We start from the raw sequence: 26181 nt of genomic DNA, 5'->3' as shown, positions 1-26181 counted from the left end.
AACCGAGCGTCCCAGGGGAGTTACGGCAATGTCACAGCCAAGGCCACATGGATGGATGGGAATGTGTGAGCAATGCTATGGCTGGGCCTGGCAAGCGTCTTCAGTCCCACTGTGGGCTGAGAAAGGACACGAGTCAAAGAACCCACCCGGAGGCCCAGGGGAGCCTGACACATGCAGACACCAGGCACAGAAGGGCACAGGGCAAGAAGACCATGCACACACCTTGGCACTCCCACTGGAGTTGCTAGGTTTTCCAGTTTAAGAGTCCTTACAGTTATATGGATATTCCCCTAGACATTATTGTAGTGATTACAGAAGGGCAGAAGACAGATCCCCCATCCCCCAGCTTGTCTATGATTAAGCATTTATGTTTACTTTATTGATCTATGTTTGTGTATGTGTTAAAGAATAGATCCAAATTTAACGTCCTAATAAGGCAACTGCCTGGGTCTGAGCCAGCAAAGCAGATCTTTATGACTTTACATCTTTCGCTAGATGGAAAAAATAATACTTGGAATCTCCAGCAAAACTTCCCTTTGCTCACTTGCCTGTCAAAGGGGAAGGGCCCCTGAATGTCTGCACTGAAATGTCAAGCCAGGGACTGCTTTTTTTTTTCTTTTAAACTCCTGGGTCTGAGCCAAGTAGCCCTACGGTCTGATTTTCAACCCCGGAGAGCTGAAGGCAGGTCTCACTAAGTTTCGGCTGTTCTTTTTGCTTTAAATCTTATTCAGTCAAATCCAAAGGCTTGATCTAAAAATAATCCTTGAGAAGGAACGAAGAATGGATTCAGGGCAAGAGACAATGTCATATAGGAGACTTCAGCCTAGTGGGACCGTCCTGACTTAGGAATTTCTCTGGCTTTCAAGAGCTAAGAGCCATTCCCACTACCCTGAAGGAATCTAGAAGTTGCTAGGTTAGAAGCAACCAGGATCCTGGGGACCTACTTCCCAAGGAACTTGGGCAAGAACTTCTTTGGGATCTTGCTGTGTGAGTCAAGGAGGGCGTCTGTCGGTCCCCTCCAGGTAGTATCTTCACCAGCTGCTGCAGAAATGGCTCATCTTTTACCCTGCGGACTTTACAGAGCAAGGAGATGAACTCTGTGGAGTTCCTGGGCTGGCCTGACCTTGGACCACAGTAACTCTTTCTAGGTCACCACTGAGAGTCACCTCTGGGTGTGGCGCTTAAATGAGCCTGGAAAGATACAGACCCAGTACCCAGCAATCAGAAAGAGAAACATCCAAGCGGAGGCCACTAGAAAGGGTTTCCACGTAAGTCAGTGGTCCAGGCATTGCCTTTCCTCCTCAGAGCCTCTCAGATCTCTCTGCAAAGGTGAGGCTTTTATCTTTCAAATTATTCTTACTCTGAAGAAACAAGCCTAGGAAAACCAGGGAAGAGCACCCAAAACGTGGTGCAGGCTGCATCTTTCCTCAGAAGCTGAAAAGATGTGTCTAAATCCCCCAAGTCTTTCCCTTCTGAGCCCCAAAGCTCTTCTGTCACCAGCGGCCTCTCAGGGTTTGTATGACACTTGTAGCATTAGCGAAGGCCAAGAAAGACTCTCCATGAGGACAGCAAGCTGGTAAGGAGCCAAAGACAGACTCTAGAAGACGGGTGCCCTAAAAGGCTTTTTTTTTTTCTTCACAGTGTTGCAAGGTGAGTAGTAATAATAGTAATTATATACTTGAATGACATTTTTCCTTCTTTTAACATGGCCATCATGGGCAGAGGAATTCAACATGTAGGACACACTACTTAGAACGTGTGTGTGTGTAGTAAATGGTCTGTTCTGAAGAATACATCAGCTAAAGACAGAATACTGAGGGCAGCATCTGTCACGAAGTGAGCACAAATAATAGCCATTAGTTCCCTTTCCTCTTCCCACTCAAGATAAAATCAGCTCTCAGATATGACAGAGGATCCTCTGAAAACCATGGCGACACCAATGGGCCCCAGGGTTTGTCACAAGAGACATGTATTCTCCCACAGATTTGTGATTTTTTTTTTTCTGGAGACACGACAATAGAAAAGGCGACTGTGGAAATCAAAGGCGTCTTCCCCATTAGAGGAAGGCACTTCTTTGTCTATAAAAGTGATCCACAGACCTTACTCAAGGAATCCCAAGCTCAGAGCAATGGCAGAGGGCTCACCCAGCTTGGAAGAGGCACACTGGGGTCTGCCGACCACCCATGACATACTGAAGGCCCTCTTCCAAATGTCTTTTCATTTTGCCTTTAAAACACATATTCCCTATCCACTGACCATGCCTTGTTCTTCTACTGGAGTTTTAAGCCACTTAACAAAGAGATCAACTTCTAAAAAGGAGTAATGCTTCACAGCTCAGAGACAACTTTCTGGTAGAAAAAGCAAGGAAGGCAGAGCTTATGTAAAATTACAGAGTACAATGTGATGCCGCCCCCACCTCTTGCTTTTGAGAGAAGCCTAAGGGAGATGATTTCGATATCCATTGTTATATCTATTATAATGAAAATATCTGGATTTTAAAGTCTAGACTCTTTGTACTTTCCAGGATTAAGAAAGTGATATTCCCTCTTATTGCAAAACAAACATGTTTAATGAAGTGTCTTTTCTTGGGACCAGCAGAGATGGAGCAACTTTTAAATTCTCACCCAGCATCTAAACAGGACTTATCACTCTGCCAACCGGCACTATAGGTGAGTGAGGTATTCAGGAGAGGTACACTCTCTCTTAGCAGGGCTACAGGACCACTCCTGCTGGAACAGAAAAAAAAGATGGTGATGAGGGTGGGCAGAGGACGAAGTTGCAACTCAAGTGTCAGAGGCCATCCACCTGGGAGCTAGGGGTGAGGCTTACCATCCTGGGCTGCCATCTCTCTAGCATGGTCACTTGGTGCTTGGGTACACCCACAACACAGAGAACCTTTATGCCTCACAGTGGAGGAACAGACAAGCGCCAGGGGGCTGGGAACCAAGGCAATTCCTGGGCCACGCATTTCTTACTTGAGTCACCCCAGGCACAGCAGACAGGAGAGCCCTGCCACTGTGTGGCTGTTTCTGGGGGCTGACCTAGTTTTCTCATTTCTGGACTTTGTCCCTTCTTTGTCCCTAAATAGACCATAATGTCACTCTATGCTCCCACTTACGCCTGAGGCTAGGAGGCCTCGTGGAGGTAAAAGCGTCTTTTGAGTCTGTCTGCCAGCAAGAAACACATACTCAATTATGAGAGCGGTACTCCGTGATCCTGAATCTCTGCCAAGCAAAAGAAAGCTGGGCACACACGGCTGAGCCTTTACAACTCTATGGCTTGGAGGACACGAGGCGTGTGTAACCTAGCTGCAAATCTCGCCAGCAGACCCGCTCCACCCCCTGGCCACTAGACCAAATGCCCTAGCTAGCACAGAGCCCTTCCAAAGGCTCTTCAAAACAGCTTCCTGTCCATTTTCAACAGTTTTCTTCCTGCACCCACCAGGCCAATTCCTTCCCTCCCCCCTTCCTTCCAACTGCCAAGTCCTACAGACATGACAACTAGCAAGATGTACCAGCAGATATACTGGATAATTCTTCCCATTATGTCCTGATGTGGGGGGTGGAGTGGCTATTTTTAACTGAGATCCTTCCAGAAGGTATAGAAAAATAAAGTACAAACACAAATCACTTGACAATTTTATGATTCAAACCAACAAATGGAAAACAGACAGTTTTGAGTGTTGCTAACATAGTTAAGCCATTTCATGCCAACCCACTCAACCATCCCATTTCTTGGACCTATTTCTAGAGGTACCAAATGTGTCTGAAGATGAAATCACTTCTGTACAGTGAGGAGGTATCCAGTGTGAAACACAGGAGACAGAACTGTGACAACCGCTGCTTCCTAAACAGCACTTAGGGTTTTATTAACACTCGAAAGTCAGGTTCCCAAGAGATATGGGTAACATCCAAAAATGCTAAACGTGACTGAGGCAAAGGACACGGGTGTTTCATCTCCGGGTCGAGGGTGTTGACGTTCTGGGAAGACACTGTCTTAGACACCGAGTAGAGGAGTCACGTGGAAGACGTTACCATTCGTCTCGTTCTTGCACGGTAAGAACATGAGAATCCGGAAAAGGCCATCCACAGAACAGCGAACAAAGTCTCCAGTGAACAAGCTGAGGTGGGGCTTAGCAGTTCATTTACAGTTGAGGAAAACTATTTTCGTCCTTTGGCCAAAACCGTACAAGGGGAGGGAACTTAAAACCCTAGACTACTTGACTCTCCCTGCATTTTTCTGCTTGAAGCTGGATAAAAAAGCCTTAGCTTCTGGCTGCAACTCTATTTATGTAACAACCACAGCTGCTCCCCAAAATAGCCACTGCTGGCTGCAAGAATTACGGATTTTGTTGCTTACACTCGGGTCCATTTCCCATAGCACTCGGCTGCATTTTCTCTCCCTCACTTTTGTTGCCCTGGGTCTAACAGGAGATCTTGACATTCTGTGGACAGATTTAAAAGTCAAGGCTCATTTCAGCAAGAACCAATTTAGCTCCTGATTCTATTCTGCGGCGGACACCTTCTGACAGCTGGGAACATCGTAACTGTCCCTCTGGTAACTATTCCACCTTCCAAAGGTGGCAGTGTGGCTGATAGTGAGGCCCTGAAACTCACAACCCTCAAAGTGAAAAACACAGCATTCCTGTGTGTGTGTGTGTGTGTGTGTGTGTGTGTGGAGGAAAAACCCAACCCTGGACTGCTGGCATGGTGGCATGGCATTGAATAGGGTGCCCTCCCCTGAAAGTAACAAAGAGAACCCTCATCAAAGCTATCAAACATGATAAAAAAATACAAAAGTTATTTTCTCCTTTTGATTGCTATTTACTTGTGACAATATTTGTTAAAAATATTACTTCTGTCTTTGAGAAGAGACCATTCTCTTCATATAGTATGGAAAAATAAACTCTACTGAACACGTAGTCAATACTCCCCACCACCAGGGACTTTCGGCTTCCACATCTCCAAATGGCATGACCGGGCGACTGTCCTGTTTTCCTTTAGGCAGACACCTTTCACCCATACTACTGGTGCTGGAAACACAATGGAAGGACGTGGCAAGGCTCACAGAGCATTTTGAAGGGGGGAGAGTTAGAAAACCTACTAAAACCAAAAGTCACGGTGGTTTCCAGCCCTAAGAAGTCACAGGGTTGTCCCCTCATCTCTTCTGAGCACTCAAAGCCCTTCCAAACCAGGCAGCTGTCAACAGAAGGGTGGGGATCCATTCATCAGTGTCACTATGAAGGAACACTTAACTTCCACACTTAGGGTCATCTTAAAAGGGGAGATTTTAACCTGGATGAATGGGAGAAGACAAGGATACATAAAAACAGTAAAATGTTTATTTCTTAGAAAAAAAAGTGAGGAGGAGGGATTCAAAATGATTGTGGTCACACTTCCATTTGCATCTGAGCAAAGCCAATGCTACAAGCTTCATCCTGCACTAAGAGTCCTAGTAAGTGGCACGCCCTGCTGCTCACTCCGGTGTCACTTCCAGGAGTCAGGTCACAACATGCTCTTAACCAACCGTGGCTCTTCAACTTTGGAGCAGTGAAACAAGGCTCCCCATGGCCACCATCCCATCTCCAAACACCCACATTAACCAGTGAGAAGCAAGGCTCAGGCCATCTCTGGACCACTTGGAAGAGATGGATAAGGAGGAAAGAGGGGAAGAGAAGCTTGACCTCAAAGCAGAACCAGGCTAGGACTGAAGTCTGTATCAGAGTTCATCACTACATCTTATAGAAAATAGGCAGGAGAGCATCAGAAAACCAATAGTATCTTTAAGGTGAACTGCAGAATTTTGCTGCATACTTGGACACGAGAGAAGTGAAAAGTTGCAACAAGTTTTAACTAGCAGCAACAAAGAAAGTTCCAGAACAGTTTTTTTTGTATGTGTATGTTTGTGTTTAGCAATATTCCTTTGCAGATTCATTAAGAAACACTGTAATTTAATGGGGCATACGATATGGAACAGTCTTCGTTTGCTATAGTGCTGTTCAGTGAAGAGAACCGACCTTTGCAAAGGTTTCAACTGGGGTGTAACCTATTTACACAGTAGTAGCTCCTGGTCCGAGTGGGAGAACCGATGCTATGTAATATCCTCTTCTTCAGAACAGTAATCCCGACCCTGGCAGGAGAAAAGAAAAAGGACACGTGAATCAAAGACTCCAACCAGGGGCTGAAACAGTGACTGGTGGACCGTTTTCTTCCAGCTCCAGTCTGCTTTGTGATGGAATTCAGGCTTCATGGGTGACCTCTGGGTGCAGAACGATGGATTCATCACAAACCCACGCTGGCCGATTTTTAAGGTCCGTTTATCTCAAGGCGTGATATACCAAGCCCATAATAAGCTCTTTTAAAATGCTGGCCAGGATTTATGTCGACTTACATTACAGGTGCACACGAAATGTGGCTTACACAAAGAAGTTAAGGAGATGAAGCAGCTAGGAGTCTTCTCTCTCATCAGGAAGACTCAACAGTCACTTTCTGCTGCTCACACTCTATAGCTCCACACTTAGTACTTACAAATGCCAAAGGAGGGGAAAGTGTAATCAAAGGATGCCCAAGTTTTAACTCACTCTAAGGCGGTTTAAGGGAACAGCAAACACAGATTTTTACGAACATGTGTGACAGATCTGGGGCTGTGCCTGGTCCTCATGAATGACTCCAAGGACAAGAGGCTTTTGATGTGCCTGCCAGCAAGCAGGGAATGGCTGCTTCTGAGCATCTTGTATCCCTTGCCACTACCGAGACACAGCTGGGACCGGGATTGAGGTTCCATAACCGACCTGGCTGGGTTGCCTTGATCATCGTATGTAGCTCTCGGAGGGCAAGTCTCCAGAGAGGCACAGGACAGAACCGCTTTCTTGCCTGTCCCAGTGTCACAGGCCTGGCTTTTGTGAAGGACAAGCTGGATTATTTTGTTTGTGCCCTTCACTGAGTTTTCTTTTCAAATACAAACTAGACGCTCTACATTTGGGGACAAACGCTCTTTTAAAAACAGAAATTTTGGCCCTATGACATATAAAAATAAGAACTTTAAACAATTTAACCACAAGTCGTGTACGACAATGGATGCTCCTATAGTTTATCTTACTCAGATAAGCAAGCCATTTATCCCACACTGTTTTTTTTGTTAACTGTTTTACAGTACATTTACTTCAGGCAAGTTCAACTTAGAAATCTCATTTTTGTAGTTGATAGCATGAAGTATTGGTAGCAAACAATTCTGTTTACTGTGTATATACTCCTTTGATTTCAGGCTGAATTTTTACTAATATAAGTCATATTACATTAAAAACCCAGAATTTTTGGTTATTGAAGGTACTTTTCTAATCCCTTAGCCCACCACTACTTCCTGCATATTCAGTGAACTGGTTTTCTTTCAAACAAACCCAGAATTTTCTAAGTCACTGCAATGCTTTCTTTTATTGTCTATTTTTGTTGTTGTTGTTGTTGTTCATTTTTCAAGATAAGGTTTCTCTGTGTAGCTTTGGAGCCTGTCCTGGAACTCGCTCTGTAGACCAGGCTGGCCTCAAACTCATAGAGATCTGTCTGCTTCTCTCTCTTGAGTGCTGGGATTAAAGGTGTGCACCACCACTGCCTGGCTGGAATGCATTCTTAAAAGCACCAATGCTTATATATATATATATATATATATATATATATATATATATATATTTAATACAGCTATTCCTTAGATATATAACACGCTTGCATATTTCTTTGTTATATTATATATCTGCAAATTGGAAATATTTCACATTTCCCTAATGCTTAAGTGTCACTATAACGAATTATTACACCCGTCTGGATGCTAATCCCAGCTGTATTTCTTACTAATTTTGGTATCTTGTTCAAGTTACCTCTTTGAGTCTCAGTTTTCTTATCGGTGAAATAAAAACAGTGACAGTTAACTGGCATGACTATTCAAAAGTTAGAATTAACAGTGTCTAAACGGCAACTGGTAAATGAATTTGTTCATGGTGTGCACGCAGATGTATTCAAGTGTGTTCCACATACAACAACAAAACAAACAAACAAGCAAACACACACACATGCACTGCCATGCAATGAAGCCCTGGGATCGGCAGAAGGAAGAATGGTCACACAATCCTTGCCACACAGCCCCAGACTGCTTGTTCTGTCCGAATGAGCTACTTCATAGCCTGATTCAGTTTCTTCCACCATCAGAAAACAGCCCAGTGTGCCCTGCAGAACGGAAGTCCAATGACAGAGAAAATGGGTAACCAGTGCTCCCAAGAAGAGCGTGCAGGTAGCAGTCACCCCCATGACCGCCTTCCCGGTGACATGGCTCAGGCTGACACCATCCCTAGCTTTCTTTCTTTCTTTCTTTCTTTTTTTTTTTTTTTTTTTGATTTTTCGAGACAGGGTTTCTCCGTAGCTTTTGGTTCCCATCCCTAGCTTTATTCTGGACCAGGCAGGAGTCACTCTCTCTGTCGTCAGCTGGAGAGTTATAAAGGAGATTCCCCGCCCCCACCCTACAAGGTTCCTGACCATTGGGAGTTTCTTCTCCAGCATGGGAAACAGGATTTACAATCTAGCAGCACAAGGTCACAAGCATCACGTGATATTCTCCACGTGGCTTTAACTTGGGAGGCTCAGACTGGACTTGCAGATGGATGCCGGATAAGCAGCTGGGCAGGATAGGCTGGAGTCAGAGTTTTCATGGAGATTTTATCAGCATTGAAAAGTGTTCCTAGGTAGAACAACAGGCTTTGGTTTCTTGGGCATAGTCACTTTCTCTATCCAGTAGGGCGGTGATCAGGGATATGTTCAGAAAAAGATCCCATTCTGTTAGTCAATAAATGCTAGCTGTTACCACTTCCGTTGTCATTGTCATTATAAACACTGGGCTTGTTCAGGCTTCTGACAGGAGTGAAAAGCTTCATTTGTGAGTGAGGGCAGTGGTGGTAAGGCGAGACCCGACAGGAGCCAGAGAGCATCCCTCTGTCCTCAGCAGTGTATCCCAGGCAGATCTGAATCCTGAGGTACATAAAGATAAGTTCTATGGCTAAAATTAAAGTCCCTTCCCATCTGATGTCAAAGTAAGGCCTCACATCTAAGGAAACACACACACACACACACACACACACACACACACTAAATAGACACACATTAAAAACAAAACAACAAAACCTACAGGACCATTTCCGAGGCTCCAGGTTTACTGCCAGCACACACAGGCCCTCTATCACACCGCTTGACAGACAAAGCTGAATAAACCCTGTCTAAGCCAGACTCTGAAACTTTCATTTCCCGAGAATTTGTTCCCCTAAATTTTTCTAATTAGTATGAGAGGAGGAAAAACCCACACGAGCTGCTTTGCAGACATTATTTCATTTATTATTCATATCAGCCCTGTAGGGTAGGAATGGAGCAAACCTCAGCGAAGCCCAAGATCCCCGAGCTAATCTCCGCCTCTCCTGGGCACTCTTCTCCTCTGTTTCATTTTTCTTATCACCTGACAGCAGCTCAGAGGACAAAACACTTTGGGAACAAAGATTTCTGAGATCAGAACATCCCGCAGCTAAGAGGTACCACATGGCATGCAGTCCTAAGCGACCCAGAATCCTGCCGGGAGGGCTCCAATCCCAAGACCCCGTGAGAGCCCCTCATTGGCACACTGTCCTACTGGGCAGGCCAGGGAACCAGTTTCTGCTGAATAGGACTTCAGGTCTCATTTCAATTGTTAAAGAACTTTTAAAAACAGAATCATCCAACTTTCAGCTGTCAGGGAGGCAGGAAGTAGGATTGAGGAGGCTGGGAGGCACACAGTAAGTCTCTTAGCCAAAGTATGGCCCTCCACTCCCATACAGGGACCCAAAGCGAACGCCTTTGTAAAGTCCCTTTATGCAATTGTATGCTAGTCACAATTCCAGCCTTGTACAAAGTACCCACCAAAACCTTCCCAGGAGGCCCCGGCACATTACAAGAACGGAAACTCTAAATGATGCTGACAAGGGAAGATTATTTGGAAGAGCCACAGGGGTAACTGGGTACAGACTCAATGACAAGAAGAGCTGGGTCTGGCAGCACAGCCCTGTATGGAGGCTGAGGCAGGAGGTTTCCAAGACCAGTCTGGGCAACTTAACAAAACCCTGCACCCAAACAAACAACAACAAAGAGGGGGTACAGCTTAGTGATAACGTGTCTACCTAGCATGTGTCAGCCCATGCACCCCAAAACAAAACAAAAACAAAACAGTGCAGCCATGTCCTGCCTTCCTGCCACCCACAGAGCAGGTATGCTCTGGGCCTCTAGACCCTGGGGATGCTGCTGCAGTCTGATGGCAACCTTCGCTCCATTTCCTGAGTCTAACCTGCTTCTATATACCTTAAGTCTCCTTTGATTCTAAATCAATTTCCTCCTCATCTTCCCCTTCCTCCTTCCTTCTTTCTCCTCCTCCCTCCCTTTCTCTTCTCTTATTCTACCCCCTTTTAAAAACACATCCAAAACAAGCTAATGCCAAGAATCCCAAAGCCCAAATACAGTTATGTCATGTCCCAGAAATACAGCTTAAGCTGCATGGAAATTACGTAACTGATAGTGTACTAAATCTTAAAAATTGATCAGAGCATAACATTGAACTTTTCTTAATTTGAGGACACGTTAAAAAGTTAGATACCTGTTGTGTTTGTGTGTGTGTGTGTGTGTGTATGTATTTATGTATTTAAACATGTTAAAAACAAACTTTTCAGTGTAGGAGTTAAAACATAGAGAAAAATATACAAGCAACTTCAAGCAGAGGAGATAGCTCAGTCTGTAAAGCTCCCATCTTGCAAGCAGGGGGACATAGATTCAACCCCCAGAATCCATGTAAAACCTGGGGCTGCAGACACGGCTCAGAGGCTAATGTTCTTGCTGCATAAATGTGAGGACTGGAGTTTGGATCTCCAGAATTCACGTAAGAAGCTGGGAAGACAATGGCCACCTGCGACCCCAGCGTTCAGGAGACAGGCATGGGGGCTCTGGAGCAAGCATGCTGGCCAGATTAGCCAACTGGGCAAGCTCCAGATTCAGAGACACTCCGTCTTAATAGCCAATGTAGAAAATGACCAAGAAAGACACTGACGTCAGCCTCAAGCCTCCACACGTGTGTGCACAAACGTGACCTGCCCCCATGCACACACAACTGGGCATGGTGGAGTGCCTGGTAACGCCAGTGCTGGGGAGGTGGAGACAGAGGACCTGGAATTGGCTGGCCAGCCAGTCTAGCGTAGCTAGTGAGATCCAGAGAGAGGCTGCCGCAAAGGAAGTAGATGGCATTTCTAGGAGGACATTTGGGGTTGTCTTCTGGCACGCACACACACATCTCCCCCATACCCCTTTGTATCTGCACACACCTACACTCACACATTAGAAAAGGGGAAACTTCACACTAGCAAAAATAGCCAAAGGATTTACTATGCAAGCTGTGAGGAAAAATTCATACAAAACTTTTTAAAAATGAAGACATGAGAGGATCCTAATGAGAGGTCAAGCACAGAGAGCGAAGACTCATCCAAGACACAAGACTAGCAACAAGCAAACAAAAAGGAAAATAATCAACAGTAAAAAAAAATAAAAATAACCATAAGCAAAATATTTGTGGCAGTCAGTTCTCGAGGGCGCACAGGGCATGCAGCTCTCATCACTGTTGGCTGTGACTAACAACTGTGGCTGCTTTTAAAGTGGCCAGCAATTTCTATCGGTGAAGATCTGAATCCCGTTATAAGAAACCAGAGAAATAAAACCCAAAGATACGCGATTAGAGGGGGAATGGAGACTGCCTATAAGCAAGCAGTAAAGTCATCCATCATGCAATAGGAGCGTTTGAAAACTGGAGTGTGCAGATGGCTCTGCAGTTGGGCAAACTTACTGAGAACCATCGGCCCATGCACGTGAAATCAGCTTGCTTTATGGTGCATAAATTATACCTTGATGAAGTTGTCAAGTTTATAATTACAAGTATTTATCTTATAGCATTTTTTTTAAAAAGGCATGGGGAACAGTATTTGAAAACAGATATTAAGGTATGTTCCTATAGCTGGGCAGTGGTGGTGCACGCCTTTAATTCCAGAGCCCAGGAGGCAGAGGCAGGCAGATCTCTGTGAGTTCGAGGCCAGTCTGGTCTGCAGAGTGAGTTTCAGGACAGTCTGGGCTATACAGCAAAAGCTTATCTTGGAAAACCAAATATATATTCACGTACTGCCTACCACTAGCCAGACAGACAACTCCAGCAATGTCCTGCCTTCTCTGTGCCCAAACAGCCATTTACTGCCATACACTCACTACTCCCTGCCCTCACACTTCTGCAATAGTCACTGCCTGCTGTCACCCTGTCCCCACATGCTCCAAAAAGAACCTTCTCTTCCTCTCTCTGTGGTTCTTTACCCCACCAGGTGTACAGGGATTTTGTCCACAATGTTGGCCTCCCTTTCTCAAGGGGACAATGTTTCTCGCTCACCTTTGTTCTTTGGTGTTTAATGGAATTCTGTATGTTTCCCATCACATCACTTGTGGACACCCCTCCTTGAGAGGAGGCCGGGGAGTGTCAGAAATTGGAAACTGCCCTGGCGTTCTGATAGGAGAAGGAAGCTGTCAACATGTTTTGGACCCCACTGGAGGAAGCCACATCCCTTTAACAATGCAGCTGCATCATCTGTAGCTACAGTAATATAGGTCAGACTGGCTTGTACTTCTAGAACGGTATGGAAATGAAGAAAAGGCCGGGGTGAGGAAGAAGGGGTTAGAAGCTGATACTAGAATCCCACTGCTCACTAGTCACCGTTTTGATTTATTTATGGAATTTCTAGGTGAAGTGTATGTGGAATCATGCCCAGTCAGCTTGTCTTCTTTATCAGTCCTGGGGCTGAACTTACAGCTTCATGCATGCTGTGTTCAGCCCCAGCCACATGCTCAGCGTTGAATGACTGTTACCCTTGCGTAACAGCCTCTACTGGGCCCCGTAGAGCTTTACTGCAACAAGAGGAGCAAGGAGCATTTTGATTGATACACTGTGATGGCCTCTTCTGAATTGCTGTACATAAACTCACTGGGAGTTTCCCTTTCCTGCGCACTTGTTCACAAGCTCTTTCTTCTAGGAATGACCATCCGGGGCAATGGCTTCCAAGTCTCTGTGGAATGTGGACATTCAGCCTTGAACCAGGAGCACAGGGCAGGAGAACCACGCTTGACAGCTTCAGAATCTAAGAGCCACCAGCCAGAATGCAGAGCAAACAAGGGGTAGGGGGCTGGGAATGAAGAGCAGCCTCTGGGCCTGAGGTCTTACAGCTCCTGGCAGGGTTGTGGGCTGGAAGCAGAAGCCTTCCTCAGGGCTGGAAATGTCAGAGCCACTTGAGCCGCAAGGCCACTTTCAGCTCCATGTTTGTGTTTACAGCCCACTGACAGCTTACAACAACAGTTTTAAATGCGGAAGAAATGCTGAAGAAAACAGAAAATAATTAGCTGCCCTGTTACAGTCTCCTCCCCCAGCTTATTTCATTAGAGAAATCAATGGAGGCATTAATGGCTGTCTCTAATGAGCTTTATTCTAATTAGACTCACATATTATTAATCCAGTTGGGAAAAGGCCTGGTTGGCGAGGAGCTGCAGAGTGGGACAGCCTCTGACGGGCACTCTGGTCACCATGATAACAGTGTCCACCCTGGTGTGTAGGACTTCTCATCTTCAGGACAGGGCACATAGACTCTACCCCCTTCACTGTATCCACATCACCACCCACCAGCAACAGGGACCATTCAGAAGCTTTAAAGCTCCCACATCCCAAGCTTTGTCTCACACGGGTACATATGTCCCTTCAGTGATGCCCATCCCCACAAGGAGCAGTGATGAGAAAGCAGAATAAAGAACCTGGGATGTCTTCATTCTCCAGGCCATCTCGAATCCATGTTCTTTTGGAAGGGCCAGCTAGAAGATGTTTGAGGTTCTTTTCCTTCTGGCCACTGATACAGCTTAAACACGTGCAACCAAAGTTTCCAGAAAACAACCGTGAGGCCATGGTGGTACCAATTATCCCAGCACTCAGGAGGTAGAGGCAGGAGGATTGTAACATGAAGGCCTGCTCGTTGGGGTTTCTGTCCCATCCAGTTCCTAAAGCCAGTAAGCCCCAAAGAAAATCACACAAAGAGTCTACATTAGGTTATAAAACGACTGGCCCATTAACTTGGGCTTTGTATTAGCACTTATAATGTATATTAACCAATTTTTCTTATCTATGTTAGCCACATGGCTCAGTACCATTTTTGGCAGGGCAGGTCACATCCTGCTTCTTCGGTGATTTGGGCAGGACTGGTGAAGAATGGGCTTCCTCCTTCCCAGGATTCTCCTGTTCTCATCGCCTCGCCTCTACTTCCTGTCTGGTTGACCCGCCTATACTTCCTGCCTGGCCAATCCCGCACCAGGGGATGATGAGTTTGAGGCAAGTTTGGGTTACATAGTGTGCACTGTTTCAAAACAACATCAACCACAAACCCCCCAAAACTATCTGTGGCTACCAAAATTGAATTTCATGTAATTTGCCAAATATTGCAAAATCACTTCATCACATGAAGACCGTTCTCGCCTTGTGGCCAGACGTGGCCTGGTTGCTGCAGTCTGTTCCAGCCCTAGAAAGCGCACCAGCAATCCACCCCCACCCTGAGGAGCCAATGCGGCAGCGCTGCTCAAGGAGTCTGCTCTTTCCCTAAGGACCAGATACAGGAGCTGATTTCTGTCCTGAGAGCTTTAGTGTTTCTTTGGGGTGAGCCAAATTCTGCAAGATGACAACTTACAATACATTGTTCACAATCCACCACCAACAAAATGGTAGCAATCAAATCAAAATTAGATTTAACAATTCATCTACAATCTCGCTTCCCCGTTAAATCCGAATTTTCAGGTTCTAGCTGCTTCTCTGTTCACCTACATGTCATTCTCCTGCAGTTTCTATTCTGTAACAGGCATAATTTTCATTTCATCCCCTTCCCCCACCAGACATTATTTTTCCTAAAATTTCCCTGCTGTGATTTTTTTTTTTGGTGTATGATGATAAACAGATGCGCCATAAATTTTTGTGGAAGATTTCCAAGCTACCTAGATGGACTTAATTCTAAGAGGGTCTTATCGTCTTGTCAGGGCGTTTCTCAGCCCAAGCCAGGAACTCTAATACAAGCTACTGGGCGTGTGGGGGCTTTGTTGTCTCCCTGGGGTGTTTCCTTTTGTACAACTGACACATCTATATCTGAATTTATTCGCTTCATGATAGAGATGCGATTCCACATTCTCTAGTGCCTTTATAACTGGAAGTGACTGCATTTGCCTTAGAACGTACAATGAGGATGGGCGTTTGGGAAGGCAAGTGGTATCTGTGTTTTCTTCCCAGTTGCCATTAGCTTGTTGCTGGCTTAAAGATGTCTCCTCCTTGCTTTACCCCAAAGCCACTAAGGCTCTCTAGACAGTGACTGGTCTAGCTACTCACGGTGGAGAAGTGGAGGAGATTGCTTACCACTCTGACTACTCCACAGACTAGGCCTAAGGATGGTCAATTTTAACATGGTAAGTTTCCCGTCCTCCCCACATGGGCTGTGTCACTGGTGGCTGCATTCGGAGGCTCGCCTTCCCTTCCTTTCTCTTGCTTTCCGAACAGGAAGTACAGGGAACAGCTTAAGAACCCTAAAAGGTAGAACACGAGCTAACCAAGCAGGAAATAGAGAGGCCTCTTGAGTTCTGGGTTAGGAGAATACTTCCACGTGGCTGAGCCGGCACAATCAACTGTGTATCTCCAATAGTGGAGACTATTTGGCTCAATGGATTGGTTATTAACACCGATTAAATCTGACCAACTGGCCAACAAGAACAGCATTTCATAGCGTCTAGGCAATTCACTTTTATCTGCGACTATGACTACAGGAGGCTTTGGGAACGGTTTCAGCTGAAATCTAAAACAGGAATGGTTGGGGACTGCAGACCACCAGACCCTGAATTTTCTGTAAACAACCTGTTTTCCTCTGCTCTAAGCAGCCTGCATGGGAGTGGTTTCTGGTGAGGCTGTAGCTGAAAAATTGGGAGAGCTGGGGCCTGGCAAGAGCCCTGTACGAGCTGTCCTTGAGCACAATAGAGGGGCATTTTTGTTTCAAGGATGACCCGTGTCCCTGTGTCTCTGTCTCTGTGCGTCTGTGTCTGTCTGTGTTTCAATCTCCGGCCCTTTGCCCAGCTCGGAAGGAACTGTAGTAGTGCAGATTGTACCCTACAGGCGAAGTACCATAGGGAGCTACAAGGCATGTTTTAGGTGACCTAGTACAAGGCCCATTGCCCTGATGGTAACACTTCCTGGACATTCTGAACCGCTGCACACACTGGGAGCAGTTGAAGATGGGAGCAAGGCTGGTGACCACTGTGTCATCTGCCTTTTGTCCACTTGACATCTTGTCATAAATATATTCCTGCTTTCAGGGATTTCTATTGACTGAGAAAGTGAAGTTTCAGAGCAGTACCAAGCATGGAGCGAGCACTATGCAGCGACCACTTAGACAAAAGAGCTCTTTGTGTTTGGTATCATGCTTCTGTCTTTCACCCTCCCACCTAGAACATGAGATCACAATGGCCACAGACTTTACCTTCTCAGATTTTTTTTTTTCTTTTTCTGATGTTGGGACTCGAACTCAGGCATAGGTATGTACTCAACCACTGATATACTCCTGCATCAAGCTTACTTTAGAGACTTTAATATTTCTATAATATTGATACTGTGTTAGCTATACTATATCAAATATACTGTTTTTATGTGCGCCTGAACATCTAAATAGATAGCATATAAATACTTGTCACTTATAAATATTTCATACAGAACATACTATACTGATGTGAATGCATGCGACATGCATTTATCATATGCCTGCCAATACCTGACAGACGACTGGTATCTATTATCTATCTCTCTGCTGAATGTAAGTATAACTATATCATAGTATTTCTTTACAACACACTTTTTTGTATTGCATTTTTTGTGCTCTATTCATTTAATAATATCACTTGAAGACTGTAACTGTGCCATCTATACATCTGCTTCATTACTTTTAACTGTTGCATAACACCAAGATATAGAAGGTTTAATTTGTTTCTTGGCTGCTGCATGTTCGGATGCTTCCAGCTTTTTAAATTTTCATTTTTGCTATTTAACACAGACTACTATGGTGGCATTTATTGCATTATATAAGAGAATTTCAAGGGTATATACCTAGTAATGTAAGAGTTTTTAATAGTCTGGATTACACATATTTCATATTACATATGTGCATATTACGTAATTTGACAATAAACCTTCTGATGTTTTAAATCTTACAAATGTATTCTGAACTAGCTCTGGATCTGTGTCCGGGAATCACTTGTCATTAATACGGTGGATGCTGACTCAGTATGTTCCCCTGCTCCTTGTGTCTGCCATCACTCACTGGTACCCAGAGAGGAGGCAGCTACGACTGCCCAGCTCCAAACTTCCAAAGCTCAAGAATGAAACTGCAAGTGTAGAACGTTTTGGTGCTCCTCCTGCAGATGTATTTATACAGTAGAATCAAAGTCACTTAACCAGATGAAGAATGTGCTTCTTGTGGTGCCTGATGCACTGACTCTAGGTGTGGGTCACACTAACCCAATTTGATAGAATAGATAAGGGTCCTTGAAATAACTTCATACACACAGACTTATAACCTTTCTACCTTTCTTACCAACTAGTGTAGTGTTGAGCCCATGGAAATCGGGCCATTCAGGGACCCAAATATTTTCTAAGTGTAAACAAATGGTTGTTTGATAGGTAGGTGGTCCAGAGAAACATAATGAAGCCTACTGTTTTGAAGACTAACTATAAAAATAATTTAAAAAGAAGTGAAGATAAACCCTCAAACCAACCTCTCCATCTTTGGGAGGTGGGGTATTATATAAGACACAGAATAAATGAAGCTGAAGGCTAAGCTAACAGAGGGAGAACACTTGCCCAGCAGGCATCATGGAGGCTCTGGGTTTGATGATCAGAACCAAATACAAAAGAAGAGAAAAAGAAAAAGAAAAGGTGTTCAGTAGTGGGGACACTGGTCATGTTAAATTTAAAATATTCCTTGTCTAGGGAATGTTCTACCTAGTCCACGGTTTAGTCAGAAACGGTGTTTTGGTTGTGCCAAACACATCATGCTCCATCCTAGGTGGAGAAGGACGTCTTGTTTTCTACAGGAACAACGAACTCGCTCTGAGTGAGAGGAGACAGGGAAACTTGCTGGGAATGGACAAGATCGTCTTAGTGCCTCGTCAGCGCTCAGAAAGCTGAAAACCTAACTTAAAAGGCAGGTTTCGGTTTTTTTCAGTTTACCCTGAGGACTAGGTTCCCAAGAGACAGCCACAGCATTAGGAACAACTCCTGCCCCCACTGTTAGGAGTCCCACAAACAGAACAAACTACACAACTGTCACATATATGTGGAGGGCCCTAGCTCGCTCCCATGCAGGCTCTTTGGCTCTTGGTTCAGACACCGAGTTCCTATGAGCCAGGTGAGTTGTTTCTGTGTGTTTTCTTGTGATGTCCTTGACACCGCTGGTCTTTCAATGAGTCAGAAGACTATGAACTTATTCTTTCATGGTTCCACTTCAAAACTGGGTCTACTCTGAAATTCTTACAAATTTAAGATGATCTCTATCTTGCATTAAATATTGTAACCATAAGGCAGGATTTCAGGAAGAGATGTCCGGATAAAATACCCATAAAAAAGTAAAAGAAAGCCACATATTTCCTCTCCTGAATATCCTTGCTTCAAATCTTTGTGTTTAGCACAAGGAAGCTAGGAAATCAGAGACTGTCATTAATGGAAGAGGAAATAGTAAAAAACAGGTGAAATGAAAAATAGAGAGGGGGGATATTAAGGAAAGAACAGATCAAACAGGTAGTGAGAGGGATGGGAAATGAGGGTCCAGAAAAAGGCTTAACCGAAATGCTGTCTGTGGGACAAAGCTACTGGGGAACTCATGATCCTATAACACAAGCAAGAAATCTAAGAGGAGACAGTAAAACATACGTGTTCTGAAGGAACGGGGAAGAAAAGCAGAAGCTAAGGGTCTGTGTGGGCACGGGGATGCGGGTGGTGTGCAGAAGATGTAGGGTGGGCTAACTATAATTATGAATGTATGAAGAAGCCTAGTATAAAAGCAAATTATCTGTCAGGAGTAAGTCCCCAAGACTCCCATTAGATTCCTGAAGTTGGGGACTGTGACAAACCCTATATATTCTGTTTTCCTGTTTACACTCACATGTCATGTAATGATGAAGACACATTTAGAGAAATACACCACTAGACAATTTTGTTGGACAAACATCAGAGAGGGAGCTGGATGGCATAGGTCAGCTACCTAGAGGCTTGTTAAGATACCCAAGATGCATGAGATTGATATCAGTGTGGCAAGGAAGCAGAGGGAATACATTTTCAAACAGCTACCAGTAGTGTAATAGGCATACACACCAACAGCAGAGCCCTTTAAGCACTATGTACTGTGACTGTGTGTGCTTCTCCTTCCATGCAACTGGCAGTGGAGTACGTTTTTACAGTGGCATCACCACACACACACACACACACACACACACACACAAGCAATGGTGTGATGGTGTAACAGCACAGCTCCAACACCACAAACACACAAGCAATAGTGTCAACAGTACTGTGTGAGAGGAATTTTCAGCCGTTACAATATGAGGCGACCACTCTTGTGTATGCAGTCTGATTGGATGACAAACCCTGTGTAAATGTACACAGATCTTTACACACGAATAATAAAGTCCAACATATGGATTTGGCACAGGAAGAGCAATGACAATGAACAGTAATTATGGCAATAGTCATGAGTTACTTAAGAGTTCCGAATTATTATTGACTTTCCCTTTAGTATTTCTGGACCGCACTTGACTGAGTAATTGAAACTGTAGAGAAGGAAGCTGAGGCCTAAGGGAGCACTGTGTTAGGTGAGCAAGTGTGGGAAAGTTACTCATGCACTCTGAGCCTCAGCAAAAAGCAGACAACAGCCCCGTGTGCCATCTGTGGTAGCGCTCTGCTGGTGTGGTCTGCAGGGAAACCAGCCACTCCCAGAGGAGGGGAGTAATGGAAACAGGCATGGGACACCTGGAAGACTTGGTGCAGTGCCAGGTGGATGCACACATTTGGGGGACTTGTAGGGAGTGGCCTTCCTTTGTGGCCTCTTCCTGATCTGACCCACCAGAGTGAGCTGGAGCAGGCTAGGACTCCTGGGTCTAACACATTATTTTGGTATACACTCTTTTGTTTGTTCGTTTGCTTGTTTTGTTTTACCATCCTGTCCAATCCTTTGCCAAAAGATTTAGAATACAGGGGTAAAAGTATCATTATCCCAACTTCTAATTAGTAGATTTATCTTGAAATAATGTAGTATACTTAGTTATTTTGCCTTCTTACCTTTTCAATTTTTTCATCCAGCATTCTGAAGAATTCTTGTTGGCTTTCCGAGATGTGCATGCTGCAAAACAAAGAATAGTCAGTGCACCCTTGAACCCCGCTATCTCAAGTAAGCGATGGTGAACCCCTAATCTCTGGGCAGACAGTTGTTCAATACTGCAGACTTTCCTACTAAAATACCCCAAGGCTACTTTAGAACACACATCATCACATTGATCTTGCAAACCTATTTCCTAAGTCTACAAGTGCTCATGACTTAAGCAACATAACTTCCACTCAATGTGTAGGGGCTACTTATATTGATATCACTGGGTTGGGCCTGCCAATTTATTTCCTTCAAAAACACATGTGAGATTTTAAAAGAGCAAAGGACATGCAACATGGGAATTTTCAGTCCTGTGTGTGACAGAGAAAATTATTCTCATTCCACTGAAGCACGGATTTTACAGAAGTTGTAGCACCGACATACCTAGCTGATTCTATGAGTACGGGCTGAAGACACAAGAGCAGAGGACAGAACAGTTGCTGGACACAGCCACTGACCAGTTCTGCACCGTTAGTAACTGGAACTCCACTGGACGAGGGGTCAGTTAAGAGTGTCGAGGAGTCATCCTCATACACGTGCTTCTCGTCCCATTCACTGCATCGGCTGAGCTGTTTTTGGGGTTAACACGTAAGAAGGCGAAGAGAGCAGGGACCATAGATGGGAAAGGGGTGGCAGAATGGGCCTCAGTGCTATGTGGTCCTAGCCTGATGATATTTACTGACAGGTCCATGGAGGTGAAGGGCACTGGGTGAGAGAGACATACTACACTGGTTGCAGTGTCTGGGGACAAGGGTAGAGAGCACGCCTAGAATAATAATAATCTTTAGAGCACACAGGGAGAAGCCTACCTATGTGCCATTAGCATGACACATGTCATTCCTCACACCTTAGAAACCCTTCAGGCTTCCCATGAGCTCCACTCCCAGGAGAAGCTCTCTGCTAGGTGTAAGGCCACCACTTAAAATCTGTGAGCGAACGGCAGCAGCTGTGCCATGCAAGGAAAACAAGGCAAACCCGTGACACCACTAATCAGTTCACAGTTGACAAAGCGCTTTCACACATAGCGTGTGGTTTCGCCATCCTTTACGAAACCGCTCCAACAGGAAAATGTTCTGCTTGGGAATTGGACTCTCGTTCGTATGCAGTTCTGAAAAGCAGAGCAAGAGTCTGGGATGAAGCGGATGAACGACGCCAACAGCCTTCTCTCCGCAGAATCCTGAGCAGAAAAGCCAGCGTGTGCACTGAGCTTTCCCAGCTTCCCCCGCCTCGACCTGCTTAAGGGTCAAAGTGTCTGTTTCCCTGAGCCACTCTGGAGGCAGACCTGTCCTACCACGCACTCTTTTAATAGAAGGCCCACTATAGACAACCACTCATGTTTCCTTGCTGACTTCAGGCCATCCTGGTAGTCTTAAATCACCACACTCTCCTGCAGTACTGTGACACTCAGGGCCACGAGCACAGATAGGGCTGGTCAGAGTTCACGAGCCTGTGGCCTCAGGGCTTTAGTTCTGCATCTCATCTTGACACTGTTCTTTCTCTAGTGGTCTCTTGCTGGAGTGGTGCTGGTCTTCCCTCTGCTATGTTCCCGGATGTTACTTTACTACAGGCTTCAGATCAGCACGGCCAAGCTTTTCCGCGATGTCTGCAGGGAGCGTGAGACTCTGAGGTTTCCTGAGGGTGCAGAGCGTGAGTCGCTTGACACCCATATTAGCTGTATGGACATACTTTGACTCTTCTTGTTCTTGGCCAGGTTCTCAACAGCTGTAGGTCTCAGGCAGCAATTGTAAAGTAGGTGTGCATCTTCTTACAGATAACAAGTGCATCACTGACGACTAACGATGTTGAATACTTTTTCCATTTTCATGTATATGTATGTGGTTTGCATGTGCTTATGTATTTACGTTTGCAAATATAGGTGCATGTGCACGTGTGCGTGTGTGTCTGTGTCGTTTCCTTAAGGATGTTTAAGAGACTTCATGAAAATGGTGTTTTTAGGCTTTGGTGTTCGTGGCGCAAACTGCTGCTTGCAGTTCTTAGCTATATATACATTGCATGCAACAAAGTATATATTACATCGTTTGCTAATTAATGGATGGAGTGCCATTTAAATTCATGTGACTCTTGACCCCTCACCGCCGCAGTGTGGTTTGTCACGTGGCTGAGGTGCCTGGCCTCAGACGCTGCTTCCTACATAAACAAGCCTTACTGCTAACCATCTTCAGTTGTTGTCAATTTCCATGTGCGTCTTCATTTAATGATTACAACATGAGGACAGCCATGTCTGGTTAGCAGGCATATACAAGCACGGAGGACGAGGGAGGGTATCGGAACTCTGCCAAGTGTGGTTGCCATCTCTGTGGTCACAATGAACTTCTTACGGGTTCTGTTTCAGGAACTAGAGACTGAAGGTGGAGGCCACTAGCCTAAGGATGTGTGTGGAGACACAAGCACACCTCGGTGCTTTTAGTTTGTGTTGTCCGATGTCAGGGAAATGCTGCCTGCCAGCTTGCCTGCCTGCCTGCCTTTACAGACCAGACAGGCTCACTCTTGAAACACAGTATGCTTCCTGCTGTAGGTGGAACGGGGTGAATGGAAAGGGGGCTTGTTATCAGAACCTCATGCATGACATAAGCTCCTTCAGACCAATGTTTCTGTCGGAGAGACTATGGCATGCTTCTCCAGAGGAGCAAATGCTCCCTCAAGGTCCAAGTTAGCCATCTATCACCTCATTTAGCGGGGTATGAAAGATGAAGGCTCACTCTCTTTTCCCTGGGCTCATTCCAGAGGGAAGAAAGAAACCTTGTCAATACAGAATCTGATGAAACACACGCGTGCCCGGATGCACATGGACCCTTGCCTTACCAACACGGAAATGCTATCAACACAGCAGCACTGATATCAGAGTGCAAACCGCGCTGTGAGGACCAGCTCCTCCCTGAGTACCAACACTATTCTAGGCATCTTCTTTTCCTGATGCACACCTGGATGGCTGTGAGTTGGTCAGAGAGAGGGAAAAGCCACCGACAGTCTTAGCTTTCCTCTCCACATACTAGAAAGGGACTACGGCTACACGGTACATAAGTTTATACAGCAAAAAAATGTGGGGCTAATATTCCTACTTAAACCTTTACAAGAAGCTACACAGTGGTATCTGCTTTAACTCACAAAGCTCAGCAGATACCGAGTGGGCACTGCAATGTTCTGTAAGACCAACTTGTACCCTGAGAAGCTTTTCTTTCCGCTGCTTCTGAGTTTCATATGTAAAGCGATCCAAAGAAGGAATGATGGGCAACATGGGCTTCAGAAGTAAAGGCATTCAGCTTTCATTTTTAGTGACATATAAAATTCCCAAATATGGAAACTTCAGCCACAAAAATGTAAGGCAGTAATATGGTTTGGAACTGACAACCGCCTCCCAAAGGTAATGCCACAAAGGCTTAGTACCTAGCAATGTTCAGAGGAACGGTCTCTGGGGGGCATCTGGATCATGAAGCTCACTACTGATGAATTTGCTGACAGTTATTGATATTGGGTTACTGAGAGGTGGTGGGAACCTTAGTATGTGGGGCTTAGTTGGAGGATGCAGGCCACTGGGGGCAGGCTCCTGAAGGATGCATTTTCTCTCTGGCCCTTTACACATTTGCATTATCCCCGTCTCTATCTCCTTGCCTACACTTTCCTGGTTGCCATGAGTTGCTTTGTTTTATAATATGCTCCTGGCCAGGATGTTTCTCCTTCACAAGAGGCCAAGAAACAACAGAGCAAGTGGCTCTGAGACAAAATAAGCCTTCCGTTCTCCAGGTGCATCTTCTCAGGTGTTTGTCACAGCAAGGAAAAACTGGTTTATATAGGGGGCAGCCTGTCTGTTTGCAACTTGACATAAGCTAGAATTGTTCGAGAAGAGGGAACCACAACTGAGAAAATGCCTCCATAGGCTTGGCCTGTAGGCAGGCCTGCGGGACATTTTCTTTATTAGTGACTGATGTAGGAGGGCCCAGACTATTGTGGAGGCGCCATCCCTGGACAGGTGGTCCTGGATGGATGGGAAAGCAGGCTGAGCAAGCCAGGAAGCAACACTCTTCCACGGCTTCTGCTTCAGTTCCTGCTTCCAGGTTCCTGCCTTGAGTTCCTGCCCTGACTTCCCACAGTGTTGGACTACAAGCTATAAGATGAAATAATCTCTTTCCTAAGATGATTTTGGTTGCACTGTTTTATTACAGCAACAGAAACTTCACTAAGACAGGAGGCAAGACACTACCTTCTTAATGTTCTACCTTTGAAGGTACAAAGTATCATCCCCAAATACTGCCTCACCTTGCTCAACTTACCAACACTAAGGTTTTCAACAGCTCTGGGTCTTTGTTTTTCTATAGCGCTTCCCAGCACTGATATGCTTATCTTGTTTATCTACCTTGTAACAATTTAACCCTCAGGTCCAGATGGAAACCCAAGTGGACAGAGGCAGGATTTGGTCTGCCTTCACACCTGCACACACCAAATGTGACCACCAACTGGGTTCCTCTTAATCTTATCCTGCTTGGCTTTTTCCTAATGATCACCAGCCACTTCCAAGTGAGCTTTGGGGAGGAAGCCTCACTCTGGCCTTTCTGACACTCCCAGTGGCAGCTCATACACAGCTGCTTCTATTTGCTTAATTATTTTGTTTGAAATAAAAAACAAAACCAATATAAGCAGCTGTGAAGCTCAAAACAAAACTAATTACTACAACCTCAATTACAAGCTATAACTGACCCAAGGTTAGTTGCCAACTGAGTGTCCCTCTGCCCCAGGGAAACCATCTCTTGCCTTTTATCTTGCTGTGCCTCTGAATGTGCTAAAAAAACACCCAGTTATCTACTTTGGTTGTATTTTTAAAGTCTATAGAGTGCAACAAGCTCTATGTAACTACTGCAGGATTGCTATCAAATTGCAAGGGTCTATGCAGCATCGTGCACCACTGCAGAGACTTGGCTAAACTGCTGACCAACCTTTCATTGTGTAAACATCCTGTATTTCATTTACACAGCCCCATTTAAGGGCAATTATCCTTTTTCCCTCATTCTCAAGGCACTCTAAGTACACAAGATTCCATTTACAACTTAAAACACACACACAAACACACACATACTCTCTCCCCCCTACACATATGCAAACACACACATACAGCTTCCCCCTCTCATACACACACAAACACACACTCTCACGCGCATGTGTGCACACACGCTATGTGGAAAATGCTATTTCTAAAGTAAGCATACAAGTCCATTTAATATACATCTCTAAATGCTGTAGTGGACTCTCTCCCTGCAGACCGAGCAGCTTCCAGGCGTCAAGGTGAAATAAAGGGTTCTTTCTAGCACAGGGGTTCTCAACCTTCCTAATGCTGAGACCCTGTAATACAGTTCCTCATGGTGTGGTGACCCCCAACAATAAAATTATTTTTGTTGCTACTTCATAACTGTAATTTTGCTACTGTTATAAATCATAATGTAACTACCTGTGTTTTCCAATGGTCTTAGATGATCCCTATCAAAGGGTCAAGTGACCCCCAAAGGGGTCACAACCTACAGGTTCAGAACTATTATTCCAGCAGGATTGAGCAGTATCCATCCATCCATGCAGTTACCCCCTAAGACTCAGATCTAGGGGAAGCCTTTTAAAAGAATAGC

The 26181-nt window shown here is 45.0% G+C and overlaps 1 protein-coding gene across 2 annotated transcripts in view; it reads right to left on the bottom strand.

Annotated features, from left to right (window-relative positions):
* Positions 1-5323: 5323 nt before the first annotated feature.
* The window catches only part of CUNH1orf21 (chromosome unknown C1orf21 homolog), a 194445-nt gene continuing 173587 nt past the window's right edge, over positions 5324-26181 (bottom strand). For both annotated transcript variants that reach the window (XM_041662526.1, XM_041662527.1), the window contains exons 5-6: positions 20467-20527; positions 5324-6129 (exon numbers count right to left, since the gene is read on the bottom strand). In XM_041662526.1, coding sequence (XP_041518460.1) covers positions 6091-6129; positions 20467-20527 — 100 coding nt within the window. In that variant the 3' untranslated portion in view covers positions 5324-6090. The remainder of the gene's footprint in view (positions 6130-20466; positions 20528-26181) is intronic.

Source organism: Microtus oregoni, unplaced genomic scaffold (genome assembly GCF_018167655.1).
Source record: "Microtus oregoni isolate MIOR12 unplaced genomic scaffold, Mior012 000013F_ref0000133, whole genome shotgun sequence".
NCBI lineage: Eukaryota > Metazoa > Chordata > Mammalia > Rodentia > Cricetidae > Microtus > Microtus oregoni.
Note: the sequence above shows the minus strand (reverse complement) of the source record. Positions and strands in the feature narration are given on the sequence as shown.